The sequence below is a fragment of the Mytilus edulis genome, chromosome 8 (assembly GCF_963676685.1).
Source record: "Mytilus edulis chromosome 8, xbMytEdul2.2, whole genome shotgun sequence".
Taxonomy (NCBI): Eukaryota; Metazoa; Mollusca; class Bivalvia; order Mytilida; family Mytilidae; genus Mytilus; species Mytilus edulis.
This window is the reverse complement of record NC_092351.1, coordinates 88,038,732-88,054,932: the sequence shown is the minus strand read 5'-3', so window position 1 is coordinate 88,054,932 and position 16,201 is coordinate 88,038,732. Positions and strand designations below refer to the sequence as shown.

The following is a 16,201-nucleotide window of genomic DNA, read 5'->3' as shown; positions in this document are numbered from 1 at the left end:
AGTTCAAAGTTACAAGTATCGTTTTGTTTCTTTTTTTTAAATGATGATATGAATAAAATGCTAAAACAAAAGTAACTTTTAGATAAAAACTACAATTTCATGTTTTTCAGGTGTCGACTATTTTCCTTTAAAGTACATTTTTCGTCTGTGCATAATTTCAAGTACCATGCTGAATTGTTCTGAATTAGTAATCTATGTATTACTTATGATCTCAGTATATGGAAGTGTTGTACAACCAACAAAATTTTGTCCATCGACAAAATTTTGTACATGTTCAAAGACAATGGGTGGAGTTGCGTCCTGTCGAGGAGCTATGTTGAAGTTCATTCCAGTGTTACCGAGCTACATTACCATACTGGACTTTTCTAGAAATCGATTGGAAAGTATCAACGCTTCAACTTTTAGCAATTTGAAACAACTGAAACTTGTGCAACTATATCTAGTGTCGAACGATATTCAACATATTACACCAAACGCCTTCAGTAGTTTGTCCTTCCTCCAAAGATTGGATCTCAGTAAGAATCCCAAACTATCACCGTCAATGGTAGCAGACGCAGTAGCTCAAATCAATTCTTCAGATTTTAATCAGATCAAACTAGATAGATTGAAATGGAATACAGAACCAACTGAACTGTACACTGCATTATCACGCTTTAATATTTCAAAGCTTGTCTTACTTGATAATAACTTCATAAATTTGAACTTGACATTTCTAAGCGAAAATTTACCGCATATTGTAGAAATACGTATTGCATATGGAATCCTCTCATCTATTCAACCAGGGTTTTTCAAAAGGTTAGAGAAGCTGAATCTTTATTTTAATCAATTACGTTTAACAAGAGATTTCTTTGGGAACGGAACAACTTGTTATTTTCCAAGACTTGTAAATCTAAATATAAGGGCTAATGTCATTTACGATATAAGTAATCTCTTTTGGTGTTTGGAAAAAGTTGAATTTCTTCGAATAAGTGGTAATCCAATTCAAAGAATTTTGAATAATACGCTTAATCAACTTCCATCGCTTAGAGTTCTCTACATGAACGATTTGGGATTTCGATTTAACAGAATAGAAGATAGCGCATTTCAAAGCATTTCGTTAAGACGACTTCACCTTAGTAACAATAATTTTCGGTTCAAAGATGACGTGTATTACCATTTTAATAAGAGCGAAATGTTTAGATACAGTCCTAAAATTGACTTCCTAGATTTAAGTGGCAATACTTTCTACTATATAGATGTATTACAGGATATGTTATCACCATTAAAATCGCTAAGATATCTTCACATGCAAAATTGTAAACTGCACACATTACCTGAGAATCTTTTTTTTAAGCTACATAATTTAATCTCTGTTGACATGGCAAACAACAGAATCTCAACATGGAATGGATATAAAGTTTTCGGAAATCTGTCAAATATACAAACGCTGGATCTAACTGGAAATATTATTTCAGATATAAACGAAAAACTGTTCCCTATTAACGTACTTACACGTATATCAACTTTGTCATTAGGAAATAATCCATTTTCATGTACATGTTCTAATATATGGTTTCACAATCGGATTAAAAACGAAAAACGTATTTTTCAAGGCTATCCGGAATCATACCATTGTAAAACACCACCAGGAAAAGACGGCGAGTTACTGGAAAATGCTATGCCAACATTTTTTGAATGCCAAAATAATGAAATATTTTTTGCAGTAGTCACATCACTGTCCTTATCAGGTATTGCTTTTGTGATTGTTTCAAGTTTAATCTTCCGTTTACGATGGCATATACGGTATTGGGTATATCTCTATCGGGTGAAAAAGAAAGGATTTTCTCTGATTACAAATGAGGCGACAAATTTTGAGTTCGAAGCATACGTAATTTACTGTGAAAAAGATGTACATTGGATCAGATACAAGCTATTAGAAAATATTGAAAAGGAGTCTGGAATTCCTCTATGTATTAAAGATCGTGATTTTGAAGTTGGTAATGCATTAGTAGACAATATTGTTGAAAACATGTCTGCTAGCAGGAGAATAATTCTCATTATATCACGTGATATGGTGAAAAACAGCTGGTGCCTTTTTGAAACAAGAATAGCACAGGAAAAGTTTCTGAACAGGGAATCTGATGCTTTAATAGTTATAATGCTGGAGGATGTGTCTGAAGAAAATATGTCGTCAAGTTTGCGTGCCTTTGTCAATTCATCACCAGTCTGTAAATTTCCAACAAAAGAATATGAAGAGGGACCATTCTGGTTGGAATTAACAAAATTACTTCGAGAGCAAAGATAGAATTGGCAAGTTCAAACTATCTCATAACTTGCTTTCAAATTACTTGTGTTAGTATAGTGCATGACGTGTTGGTTAATTAAAAAGTATTAAGAGTGAATTTCCTTCTAACCTAAATTTTGTAACCGTTGTTTTGCGTTTGCTATCGTTTGCTAATTGCTACAAAAGTAGAAACAAATGCATCGTTTAATCAGTGTTTGCTGACCTTGTTTGAACTTTCAATAATACATTGAACTACTGCAAATTTTCGTTAAGAGGGGGGTGGGGTCAGTGAAAAAACTATGTGAATTAAGTTTTTTATCCTTCATTGAACTTTTGATGTCGTCCCTCAGCAAGTTATTCTTTTATATTTTCGTTTAAAAAAAACATACGTAAGCGGATGAAACAATACGGAAATCAAAAAGTAAAATATCAACAATATCGAACTCTGAGGAAAATTCATAACGGAGAGTCCCTTATCAAATGGCAATTTACGAGCTGGAACACATCAAACAGATAGAAAACAACTGTCATACTCCTGGCTAGATACACAAATAATCTTAGGTAGAAAATGAGGGATCCTGGGTTAATAGCTAGCTTAACATCTCACTTGTATGACAGTCCCATATACAGGACAACAATATGTGAACAAAATAAACAGATATTTACATGTAATACGTAAAAAAGTCACAAAAAAGCAGTCAACATGTTAATATGATTGTAATCCTTATAAAACAAACAAATATGTCAACGAAGAAAAGAAAAAAGGCATATACATGTATACAACGAACATAAAACTAGTAACAATAGAAGACAATAATTACCAAAGAAGAACATAACACGATAACATAATGACGGGATGTACTGTATAAGTACCGCGCCACGTCAAATGAATATCACAAAAAATACACTAAACAGTAAAAGTATTATTACAAAGCAGATATTAAGTAACAATGAAACAAAAAATACAAAAACATGACCATACCCCAATACCAGAATGGCGAGATGCTATTGTCATCGTAAATATGACGTCAATATATTGTTCACTGGACTAATCATTATGTTATTTTACTATTTAAAACATTTTGATAAATTCTCGACAACTTCATTAACAAATAGAATGTTCATAAAAGTTATCATGTGCAATAAATGTTTACTCTAGCCAAAAAGAAAATTCATTTAAATAAAGAAACATCTAAGATGAACAATGTCACCTCAACGTCTAATTCTTTTCTCAAATTGATATACAAATTGTTCGTTTACCGTGATTTTCGTATTAAAAGCTGGAGTAACTCGTTATCTTCATTTGATAGTTCAAAATAATTCATTTCAATAAAAAAAATCAGCTGGACTGATAATTATAAGGTTCAATAGGATAAATGTATGATACATATTATTAGTACGACGAGAACAAGTGGGATATATATCAGGATCTAATAAATGAAGAGCAATAGTTTGAACTGATTTATATTCTAAAGGGTACATGGTAGGTCGGTTGTATTCCCAAAATTGATATAAGCTAATAAAAGTTCAATTGAATTAAGTGTTCAAGTGTGTATAGACTGCGTGACATTTCTTCTTCATATCTAAAAATTTTCTTGCACGACTTTGCCCACCGCAGAGCTTTAGAAAAAAAATACTTATCGGGTGTTACACGGACTCATTTATAGATGATACACGGACACTTCAAACTTAGTTGTTACCGGACTCTTGTTATGCATAGAATCGACCGTGCATGATCAGTGAGTTCATGGGCACTTTAGATTTCAATCAGATGTGAAGTTTTTCTTTCAATGACATTCCAGTAAATGACTATTCATATCAGTACACTAAGGGATTGACCATCATAACTGCATAATCTCCCCTTTGAACTAAAATATCTGTCCGTAAATGTATTTTTCCAACTATATGGGCATGAAAAGTATTCTGAACAATGCTGAAAGTAAAGAAACGCTGGTACTGACGTTTATATATCAATAAAAAAAAAAGACAGGAAATATCTAAAAAAAAAAAAAAAAAAAAAAATCTAATCAAAAGGTAAAATCTCTATCAACTCAGCAATGCACGATTTATACTATAAATAAAAAGTGTCCGTGTAATATAATACATGTTCAAATATGCAGCAAATCCTTAAGAAAATCATTCAACTTAATATATCATTAATTTTCATTTGAACGGTAAGCTGTGATTGGATCATATATATAGCGACACGTGTTTAATCCTGATCAATACTACCAAAGACATATGAAAACCAGAACTTGAAACAAATCCAAAATATATATGCTTATATATACAACTGGTCTAAACATCAACCCAACAATGTTAGATCTGTAAATTTGCTTTCGAAAATTTTTTGTTCTTCCCTCGTCGGGATTCGAACCCATGCTACTGAGATATCGTGACACCAAATCTCCTGCACTGTATCCGGTGCAATAGATCACACGGCCACACATATACATATAATCACAGTCAAGACAAAATCCAGTTTTTCCATATCATTTCGTACACAAATGAGGGGCCTGATGGGTCATTTTCGTTCTTCGTGATCGGCTCATTTACGCTATCGTGATCCGTTTTTCTACACTTTTTTTTGTATTTTTATGATCTGTGTTTAAAGAAATTTATTAACAGTGAATCGTGATGAGATGATTGTTTTTTTATTAAACAAACATGATTGGTGCATATTTTTTTTTATAAATATAACTATGTAATTAGATATAAAAAAGAAGATGTGATATGATTGCCAATGAGACAACTCTCCAAGAGATACGAAATGAATGCTAGTCAATTCGTTCCAAGTCCGATTCGTTCCAAGCCAGTTCGTTCCAGATTTGGACAATTCGTACCAAGTCAATTGTCAATTCGTTCCAACTGATTTATTTCATTATTAATCAGACTTAACAATGTGTTCCACCTGATTAAGTTCATTATTAAATCAGACTTAACAATTTGTTCCAACTTTTTTATAATGTATATGTCCGTATATCACTGTATTTGTGTAAATCTACCTACAGTGCACGGCAAAAATCGGCAATTCCTTGTCCATTTTTTCTGTATATTTCATATAAAAGATCATTTTTCAATAACATATGTTCATCCTAACAGTTCATAGATAATTGTTCAATAGTCTTTTAGTATTTCACATATTTCATTTTGCTGGTCAACGGATGGCACAATGATAAGTGCAACAGATGTCATCAGCTGGGTAACTGTAATTTTCTGGCTTCTATAGCTGTCCCAAAGCTCCACCATCTTGGACTGTGATCTGTTTGTGGCTGCTTACTTTTTTTTCGGTTTCGTACAAGGACACTGAGTAAATTTTTATACTGTAAAAAATACACAACCAGTGCTAATGAGTAGTAACGATGCACGTAACAGTGGTGGATCCAGGGGGTGGTCCCACGGCGCACCGGACCACCCCTATGACGAACCTCAATTTTTTTTTTAAAGTGTCTATTTTTTCAATAACTAGCTAATTAACAAATTAACAAATTAACACTTAAGATCAATCCTTAAGTTTCATCGCATTAATTGGTTATGGATTACCTGGATACCTGTTCAGCCTAGAAAACGTCACAATTCAAATCTAGATGAACTTTGTGATAGTCGAGGGAGCTCATCTGAGGAGTCACTTTTTGATACAATTGTTAAACCTTCATGTTCACACGCTTGAGACATTGCATGTTTCTACTAAATATGATGTGGGTAATTTTTCATATAAACAGCAACTCAGTGAAGAACCTCTTTTAGATATGGCCTATGCTCAAGACAGGCTTACAAAACATTTTGGTAAAGACGGTAAAGAGGCCAAAATATCACATGAATTTTTTAGGGAAAAGGCACTCAATTTTCTTGCTGTGATGGAAAATACCAAAGATAATATTAGAACTCAATCAAACACAATAATTGCCGAAGTTGTAAGAAAAAATCGCGAAATCTTGTCCTCTGTTATCAAATGTGTGATTTTATGTGGGAGGCAAAATTTGACTTTACGAGGGCACAGAGATGAATCCAAGCATATTGTTGACAAAAAAAAACCACTAATATTGGCCTTGCTGAACTTTCATACCATTCAATATTCATTTGGGACCACCCCCAAATTTTTTTCTGGATCCGCCACTGCGTAAGAAAAACATAGCAAATGTAGTATGTCAGCCTTCAATTATTATTGACAAGCGTTTATGACCCAATTTAAGTACGATATTATTCTTTTGATGAATGCATTAACAACTGTTATGCGCACATCATTGAAATACAATAATATAATTAATAATTATCAATATATCGTTCTTCCCAAATAATAAACCATAGATTTTTTTTAGATACGTATTTATATTCATTTTTTATAAGTACAGCATTGAAAATTAAAATAATAAGACTATTTAAATGGTTAATATTGTTTAATACTGTTCTTGAATAAGTTGGAACGAACTGACCAGTTTTTGGAAAAGTTGGAACGAACTGACCAAGCAACTTGGGACGAATTTGTTGGTACGAATCAGAGTTGGAACGAATCATCCAGATACCTACGAGATACATTCCTTTTTTTTTTATATAAACAAGGAGGTTACATTAGACTATTACCTCCTTGATATAAATAAGGCCGTTAATTTTCTCGTTTGAATTGTTTAACATTGTCATTTCGGGGCCTTTTATAGCCGACTTTGTGATATTGGCTTTGCTCATTGTTGAAGGCCGTACGGTGACCTATATTTGTTAATGTCTGTGTCATTTTGGTCTCTTGTGGAGAATTGTCTCATTGGCAATCATATCACATCTTTTTTATACGTATTTTACAATCCATAGAGAGAAAATACCCAATTTTACTTTCCATACTGAATGTGTTTCTTAGTATGGATAGTAAAATTTAGTATTTTCTATAAGTCGTTTTAATCACTCGAAACTAGGCAAGACATGCACAGAAGTGATAGATATAGAAAATTCTTCTTCTTCTTTCTTCTTTTGTTACAGGAAACCATCAACGTACTGATGTTTACTATTCGGCGCATGCCTGGTAAATGTTTTTAAAATAAATTTATGTGGATAATTTTTGTCAAAACATAAATTAAAAAATATTTCTTGTTCAAAGTTGTTTTTGGTCACATATTTCCGTATTTTTAAATTTTTTACATCTTTTCTTTTTTTCTTTGTTTTTAATGTATACATTTTTGTTTATTTCGTTTTAAATATTACATTTTTTATTTTCATTTTTTTGGTATAAGATAAAAACAAGAGTATCTGTTTATCAATGTTTATTTCAGATGAGGGTACATGTAAGTATCAAGGAGCACATCGTGTGTGAGTGCATCCTTGAAGTTTACTGTAGTAGTGTTTTGAGTAATTTCTGCAGGCAGTTTGTTCCAGTCTTTGATGGTTTGACAGAAAAAAGATAATTTATAGCTTTCTTTATTGCATTAATTGGATTTGTCTGTAGGATTCTTTGTTGGTGGATCTTGTATTGGACTGACTTTGTTGTAATACATTATGCGATGGAATGGCTATATTTTCATTTACAATTTTGTGAAACATTATAAGCCTTGTTCGTAGTTCAAACTTGGCGTTCTTGTACACAGGTAAAATAGCTACGGACGTTTTACGTCCGTAAAAAATCCGTAATACGTCCGTATTATACGGCCGAATAGTACCACGGATGTAAAACGTCCGTTGCTTCCCATCCGTAAAACGTCCGTAAAACGTCTGTAATACGGATATTTAGTACCACGTCCGTAATACGGACGTTTAGTACCACGTCCGTAATACGGATGTTTTGTACCACAGACGTATAACGTCTATTATAATTATGCATTATAATATATATATACCGGTATATTATAGTATATAACACACTTATTGTAGTATATATAACACACTTATTATAGTATATAGTATAGTTTGATTTTTATGTAACAGTTGCAATGTATTGCTGAAACTTTTGATGGAACTGTCAATGATAAAATGCTATACTTTTTTTTAAGGTGATGATACTTTTTATTTGCATTTCCTTATATCATGTATATAGTCTCCTAGTGTTCTATCTAAAAAAAATATTCTGATGCAATACACATACAAGGATTTTGCCATAGAACTTTCTGTCATACAGCTAGCAGTGACTTGTTGTTTAACAAGTTGAATATTGATGATATATTTTTAAACATTTTACATGATATTTCAAGAGTAAATCAACAATAATCAGAAGTATTTCAGTGGTGGTCTTTGGTTCATATTTTGCTTTCATGTATTAACTTGATAAAATAAGGCTCTTAGTTTTCTCTATTTGTCATGTCCAAACCCTTTCACAACACACTATATAGTTCATTTTTTTCATTGTTGAAGGACATATGGTGACCTATAATAGCTCACTATCACATCATGTGAACTCTGGTGGATATTTTTCTCATTGGCAATTCAACCAAATGTCCTTACTTTTATAAGTCCTTTTAATTATATATCAAGAGTAATTGATCTCAAGAGTATAAATTGAGAATACTGTAATGTTTCCTTTTTACAGTTTTGAATGTATCCTTTTTCTTCAAACTTTCGTAGAACAAACATAATCTTCAATCTTCTTCAAAGTTAAAATTTTATTTCCAAGGATTTATATTCACATTATAATTTCTTTACTTTCCAAGTCTATGAATGTCAAAATAAATGTCTTCTTTGTAAATTTAAACGTTCTATTTTTTGTAAAATTCCCAAGTTTGTGAGGTAGTCTTCTAAATGTATGTCCTGTATTCATGGTATTGGTTATTCTTCACCATGTTCACTGTGATGGTAACTGAAATAAAATATTCATAAAGAATATAAATCTAACATCCATGAATTACATAAGCTAATTGCTATATGTTTGCAAATTCATTCTGTTAATGCAAAATCATTAACTGGTCGTTTTTTTTTTTTGCTTATTTGAATGTCCAGTGGCAAATATTTTATGTTTTCTAAATGATAACAACGTTAACTTATCAATACATAATATAGGCCAGTCTGACTAGGTAAGTTTGTAATGTAAATGCTATGATAGTCTGAATTTCTGACATCTCAAGTGTGTGTGTATGGAGCAGAAGGAGACGAGCATTGAATCAGAAAGTGAGAAAAATAAGCAACAGTGTACATGTACAATTAAACTTGAAACAGTTTTAGGTAGATAACATAAAATTATTTAAATTAACTGCAATTCTACAGATGAACTTACTTTGATATCAGGTCTGTTTTGCAGGGCATTCACACCTACATGACATACATGATAATATATCAGTAATATCAATCCTTGCCAATAATGTCCTTTCCTTTCATTTGGTAACAAGCTAAAATTGTATATACATATATAAATTAATCAAGAAGTCCAGACAAAAACTACATGTAGTATGAACCGATGCTCACTAATTTATACCTTTTCTATATACTTTTACTTTTAAGTAAATTGAAACAAAATGTAAGCTAACAACAGAAAGAAGATCGAGTTTAAGCTTATAAAAAAATCCTATATATGTGCAGATTTTAATAAAAGAACAACCTTTCAATGTACCTTGGCAATTGATAAACTTCAATTGAATCATAATTCCTGTCAATATGCACATCTACATAGTATGTCCTTATTATCTACTAAGTTTCATGAAATTCTGTTGTGTGGATTCAGAGGAGTTGCAATGACAAACTGTTGAAGAAGTAATAAAGCAAATAAGTTCAAAGGGGCATAACTCCTAGAAAAAAAATGAATTGTAATTTCCTGTCGATATGCACATCTACATAGTATGTCCTTATTATCTACAAAGTTTCATGAAATTCTGTTGTGTGGATTCAGGGGAGTTACAATAACAAACTGTTGAAGTAGTACATTAAAGCACAGCAATATAATATATTTCCACAGAAAATAACTAAAAGTTAGCGTGCAATAAATCTTCAAAAAATCATGACGTCATCAATGACAAACTCTTAGTTTAAACCAATTTTTACTTTCAAATATTATATTGCTATACAATAAAAGGGTTATTGCATGAATATTGGGGTATATTGTCCCTCGTTGAACATATATTGCACTTGCAAGCTTGTGCAATATAAAATTCTACTCCGGACAATATTCCCCAATATTCATGCAATAACCCTATAATATTGCACCAGTGCAATACATCTTCAAAATTATTGCATGAATATTGGGAAATATTGTCCCGTGTAGAACAAAAATTGCACTGGCAAGCTCGTGCAATATAAAATTCTACTCATGACAATATTCATGCAATAATCCTATATTATAACTACAATTGCACAATATTAATCACTTTACCATAAGTTATTATAAAAAAGAAGATGTGGTATGATTGCCAATGAGACAACTATCCACAAAAGACCAAAATGACACAGACATTAACAACTATAGGTCACCGTATGGCCTTCAACAATGAGCAAAGCCCATACCTATTGCTTGGTGTCAAGGTAAAGAATATCAAATTTGATAAAAATAATTAAGAATGTATTCTTCATTTTGTGGTTTAAAGTTTCTTTAGACAAGTAAGATGTTGAAAGTATATAATACACAGATATAAACAATACCAAATTTTCACATTATTTTTTCAAAATGGTCTCAAAGCTTCAAATTTGCCATTTCTTTAATGAAAAATGCACAAAAATAAAAAACTACCTGTAACACTTCGGTTTTGTACATTTCATGAGCAGGAGATTATATAATTTAGTCAAATACAAACTTATAACTCCATAAAAGTATTGTGCTTAAGCCTTTACATATATTTCAAGAAAATCAACCAAAAACTGACCAAAAAAGGACTCATTTTTGTGGAGTTATCTCCCCTTCCAATGTTAATTTCCAAAGGAAATATAAAATGCCACTTTTGAGTTTTCCTCAAGTTAGATTTTATGGGACTTTTTTCTGTGTATATAAAGGGCATAACGCTAAGAATTAGAACTAAAACATTTTCTGTTTTAATTAGTTTGAGGTTAACCGTTTCCTCCATAATGACGCTTTTTGACCCCACCCCCTTTACTCCATAATGACGACTTTTGACGCCTGTGTAGTACCTCAGTTGAAATGCATTGACTACAAAATGTCTGCATATTAAAAAAGACTTAAAAAAAATTGTATCCAATATGAAAAGGATATTCATGAGAATATATCTGACTTGAATTTCATTGATTAAATGTTCGTTTTCACAATGCATTAATACCGGTACTTTAAACCTGATGATTTTTTTTTATTGTAAAAATCCTATGCGAATCAAGTATGTAAAAAAAAATTCCATGGAGGAAAGGGTTAAATCTTTGTTAGACTGGACTACAAATTGTTTATGGTTTTGTAAAAAAAGAAAAATTTGTCACTTCTAACTGTTAACATGGATAATTTTCAAACTTGCCCACAACAAGAATCAAAACTTGGAACTCTATGACCTCAAATTTTAAAATAAATCTTGGAAACTACATGTACATGATTTACCGAGTTTGACAAGAGAGCAAAATTATCAAATAAACTAGGTATCATTTTAATATAAACATACCTCTCATCACAAAATTATTCATTGTCTACTGCTCCTCTGTGCTCATATGCACATAAATCAATATGACAATCTACATGTATGAATCCACTATAATCTGGACAGCAATGACCCAAATGAATTCTGTTCTGTTGCTTAGCTTCTCCTACTTCTCAAAGTACTTGTACTTGTACATTCATTGAAAATGCTAAAAGAAATAATGTTTAATGAAATGAAGTTATAATATCTGCCAAAATTGCATTTAATATTTGATCTTGCAAAATTGGCTTAGTTTTGATCTTTTAAACTAAACCAACAAACTTTCCCTGAAAAAAAGAACAGCTCTTCTTAACCTGGTAAACATTTTAACCCCAGGTCAAATTTGCTCTGAATGCTTTAGTTTCTGCTTTCAGAGATACATGTATTAGTCAAAAACTGCATTTTACCCCTATGTTCTATTTTTAGTCATGTTGGCATGTTAGATTTTGTAGTTAGCAAGAGGGGTCATCCGACACATATTTCTAACTAAATAAGTGTAATTTTATTAGTGGTTCAATTTGTCATGTTTGTCTTATGTTGCTGTTTATCTTATATTTTTTTTTGTTCTGTTTTTTATATTTTTTTTTGTTCTGTTTTTTATATTTTACTTTGTATAAATCAGTCTCTTGGTTTTCTTGTTTGAATAGATTTACAAATTTGTGATTCTCATATAGGGTCCTTAAAAACTGAATATGCAGTATTGGCTTTGCTCATAGTCATTGTTGAAGGATGTAAAGTGACCTATTGTTGTTAACAGTTAACTTCGATGTCAATTGATTTCTGGTGGAGAGTTTTCTTTTCTCGTTAAACAATATTTTATTTTGAAAATAATTATGTAATTTAAACATTATTATCATATAAATTACAATATGACAGATTTGTAAGTGGAAAAAAGTGAATTTACACTTTTAAAAATTCCTCTATTTTCTCATTCACTATCACCATGATCACCACTTTTTTTTGTATTTTTATATTATTTTACATTACGTACATGTAAAGCAGACCTTTTACCTTCTCAAGGAATCCACTTCCCATGTACAAGAGGAGGCCCAAACAGCTTGATTTTGAGTCAGCTAAAAAAATGTTCAAATAGATTATGATACACTAAATAAATACATAAATTACATGTACATGTAGATTGTGTACATAATAATTTAATAATAAATATGAATCCACAATCATGGTTTCAGAAATGACACATCAATTAAAATCAATAGATATCATACATCTGCATTGGCTAGAGGTACATGTATAGGGAGAGGGTTGAGATCTCATAAACATGTTTAACCCCGCCTGAATTTTGCGCCTGTCCCAAGTCAGGAGCCTCTGGCCTTTGTTAGTCTTGTACTATTCTTAATTTTAGTTTCTTGTGTACAATTTGGAGTTTAGCATGTTTAGTATGGCGTTCATTATTACTGAACTAGTATCTATATTTGTTTAGGGGCCAGCTGATGGACGCCTCCGGAATTTCTTGCTGCATTGAAGACATGTTGGTGACCTTCTGCTGTTGTCTGCTTTATGGTCGGGTTGTTGTCTAGATCTCTTTGACACATTCCCCATTTCCATTATCAATTTTATGTATATATTAAATTTTTATATCAGTGTTTTCTAATTTCTGGGTAGTCTAGTAGTCCAAATTATTATTATGACGTCTTGAAAGCGCTATTATTATTATTTTTTGGACGCTTTACTCTAATGACTTATAATTATGTAAGGCGTCAAATGAAAAAAATGTAATAGCCTTTCAAGAAGTCGTAATTATTTGAACTAGGTAGTCTAGATAAGTACAAATTTATGTAAATAAGGGTAAATTTGCAGACTTTTATTTTTTATATAAATTAAATATTAATTATATTCATTTGGATTTTACCCAAGTCATGCAAGTTGGGCAAGGCCATTCTTTGCAGGAGTATATCTTACAGATTTTAACCCTTTTTATAAGTAGGGCAATTTTTTTTTTAAAGCAGAACGAGTTGGTAAGAAAGCCACCACTTGACTTTTATGGGGTGGGGGCTACGATAAAAATGTTATCCTGCATTTTTTTTTAAAGTTGACAGAAGTCCAGTTCCGCATATTTTTCAAATAACATCCAAGCACCCCCCACACAGGCACTTGTCTCAGAAAAAAAATCCTATATACCTTAATGTGTTATATTAAGGTATATATGGCCTGTGACACCCCACCTCCAATAAAACTCGCATGGTAGCTCCCTTAACAAGAGTGGGACATTTTTAGAAAGGGAGACGTGTTGTTAAAAAAAGTAGGCCGTTTTGGCAGTGGGTCGAGTTGACTTGCGTCCGTTCTTGCCAATCTTCTGATCTTTGTCACACTGATTTTCGGGTTTGCATGCGATGAAATTTATAAATTCAAATGTTTTTTCGTGAAAAGTATACCACTAGCATCTTCTAAATATGTGCATGATAATATTTACCTTTCAGTGCGCTTTCCAAGTACAAAATAGCGGGTATGTTATCCATCAAAAAGAAACACAACTTTCTTGTTTGTGTGCGTTTCGTTCCCCGGTTTCTTCAAGTTCTTCTTCTTCTCTTCTTTAGTTACGGAATACCATCAACTTTTTGAGGATTACTTTCCGGCGCATGCCTGTATGAGGTCGCTTTAAGTTAATTTCATTTTTTTTTTTTTATTACTTTTATTTATTTATGAAATTTACAATTTTTTTAGTTTCAATTTTTACATTTTTTATATATATTTTTTTATAACTATAAGATAAAAACAATAAGCACATTTAGTTCAGATGAGAGTATGTTTTAAGGAGCACCTCATGAGTGAGTGCATCCTTAAAGTTGTCTGTAGTGGTTTGGTTTGAGATATCGGGTGGTAATTTGTTCCAATCTTTGATTGTTTGGCTGAAAAAAGAAAATTTAAAGGTGTCTTTATTACACTGAAGTTGTCTGTATGTCTGTTGATGGGTAGTTCTTGTTTTAGACTGGCTTTTTATGAGTATATCTTGCGATGGTATTGCAATTTCATTGTTGATGACTTTGTGCAACATTTGGAGTCTGGTTTTTAGTCTGCGTTCTTGTAAGGATTGCCATTTTAGATGTTCTATCATTTCAGATACACTGCTGGTATTGTGATATCTGTTGCAAGTATATCTTGCAGCTCTTCTTTGTACTTGTTCCAACTTATATATGTTTTCTGAGGTGTATGGATCCCAAACTGTACAGCAGTATTCTAATTTTGGTCTAACTATTGTTTGGTATGCTCTTTCCTTAACTAATTTAGAATTTATTTTTAGATTACGTCTGATGAATGCTAATGATTGGTTTGCTTTTGCTGCTGATTGTTGAATATGTTTGTTCCATTTGAGGTCTGAAGAAAGTGTAATGCCTAAATATTTTGCAGATTGAACTTGTTCTAAGATATGACCATGCATGTTGTAATAAAAATGTATTTGTTTTTTCTTTGTTGATACTCTAAGGATGTTACATTTGTCCGGGTGGAAAGACATGAGCCAGTCTTTCTCCCATTTTATAGCTGCTTCTATGTCTTCTTGAAGCTTTATGCAATCATTTTGGCAGGTTATAGGCCGATAGATTATGCTGTCGTCTGCAAAGAGTCTTATTTGGCTGTGTTTTAGATAGTCCGGTAGGTCGTTTATATATATGAGAAAGAGTATTGGACCTAGTACAGTCCCCTGAGGAACACCTGATGTTACTGGAATTATGTTGGAAGTTGTGTTTTCGAGGAGTACTGTTTGAGTTCTATTGGAGAGGAATGAATCGATCCAATGAATTGCTTGATCAGAGATGCCATAGTGTTTTAATTTGTAAAGAAGGCGTTTGTGTGGCACTTTATCAAACGCTTTCGCAAAGTCCATGATTACTAGATCAGTTTGGATATTTTTGTCGTTGTTTTGAGCAAGTTGGTGTACAAGAGAAATTACTTGTGATTCACATGATCTTTTAGATCTGAAGCCATGTTGTAGTTCATACAATATTTTGTTTGTTTCTAGGTGTTTCATCATGTTACTTGCTAATATATGTTCTAGTAATTTACATGAGATGCAGGTAAGTGATATTGGTCTGTAATTTCCAGGATGATGTTTGTCTCCTTTTTTAAATACTGGTGTAACGTTAGCATGGTTCCAGTCTGAAGGTACTTTGCCTGTCTCAAGAGATTTGTTGAAGATGATAGTAAGAATGTATGAAGTTATTTCAATGTTTTCTTTAAGTATTTTGCCAGCGATAGTATCTGGTCCTGTAGCTTTGTTAGTGTTTATATTTTTTATTAGTTTATATACTCCTTCTCTACTGATGTTTATTTTTTCCATTTTAGGGTGTGCACTAGGTTCTTTGGTTGGTATTTCTATATTTTTTTCAGATGTGAAAGCTGATTGGAATTGCTTATTAAGGATGTTTGCTTTCTCAGAGGGGTTTGTATGAAGGGTACCTTCACTTCGTAA

General features: G+C 32.0%; 1 protein-coding gene and 2 long non-coding RNA genes across 3 annotated transcripts; 1 reads left to right on the top strand and 2 right to left on the bottom strand.

The window, feature by feature from the left end:
- Positions 1–158: 158 nt before the first annotated feature.
- LOC139486542 (toll-like receptor 3) lies at positions 159–2,378 on the top strand. The gene has a single exon (XM_071271455.1). The coding sequence runs from the start codon at positions 167–169 to the stop codon at positions 2,282–2,284; it is 2,118 nt and encodes a 705-aa protein (XP_071127556.1). The 5' UTR covers positions 159–166; the 3' UTR covers positions 2,285–2,378.
- A 6,602-nt stretch (positions 2,379–8,980) lies between these two features.
- Positions 8,981–11,833, bottom strand: LOC139486576 (uncharacterized). Its single transcript, XR_011655610.1, has 3 exons — positions 11,761–11,833; positions 9,450–9,561; positions 8,981–9,035 (listed from the first exon to the last, which is right to left on the bottom strand). It is a non-coding gene; the product is annotated as an uncharacterized lncRNA (long non-coding RNA).
- An 18-nt stretch (positions 11,834–11,851) lies between these two features.
- LOC139486574 (uncharacterized) lies at positions 11,852–14,310 on the bottom strand. The gene is made up of 3 exons (XR_011655608.1): positions 14,207–14,310; positions 12,767–12,848; positions 11,852–11,944 (listed from the first exon to the last, which is right to left on the bottom strand). It is a non-coding gene; the product is annotated as an uncharacterized lncRNA (long non-coding RNA).
- Positions 14,311–16,201: the final 1,891 nt, after the last annotated feature.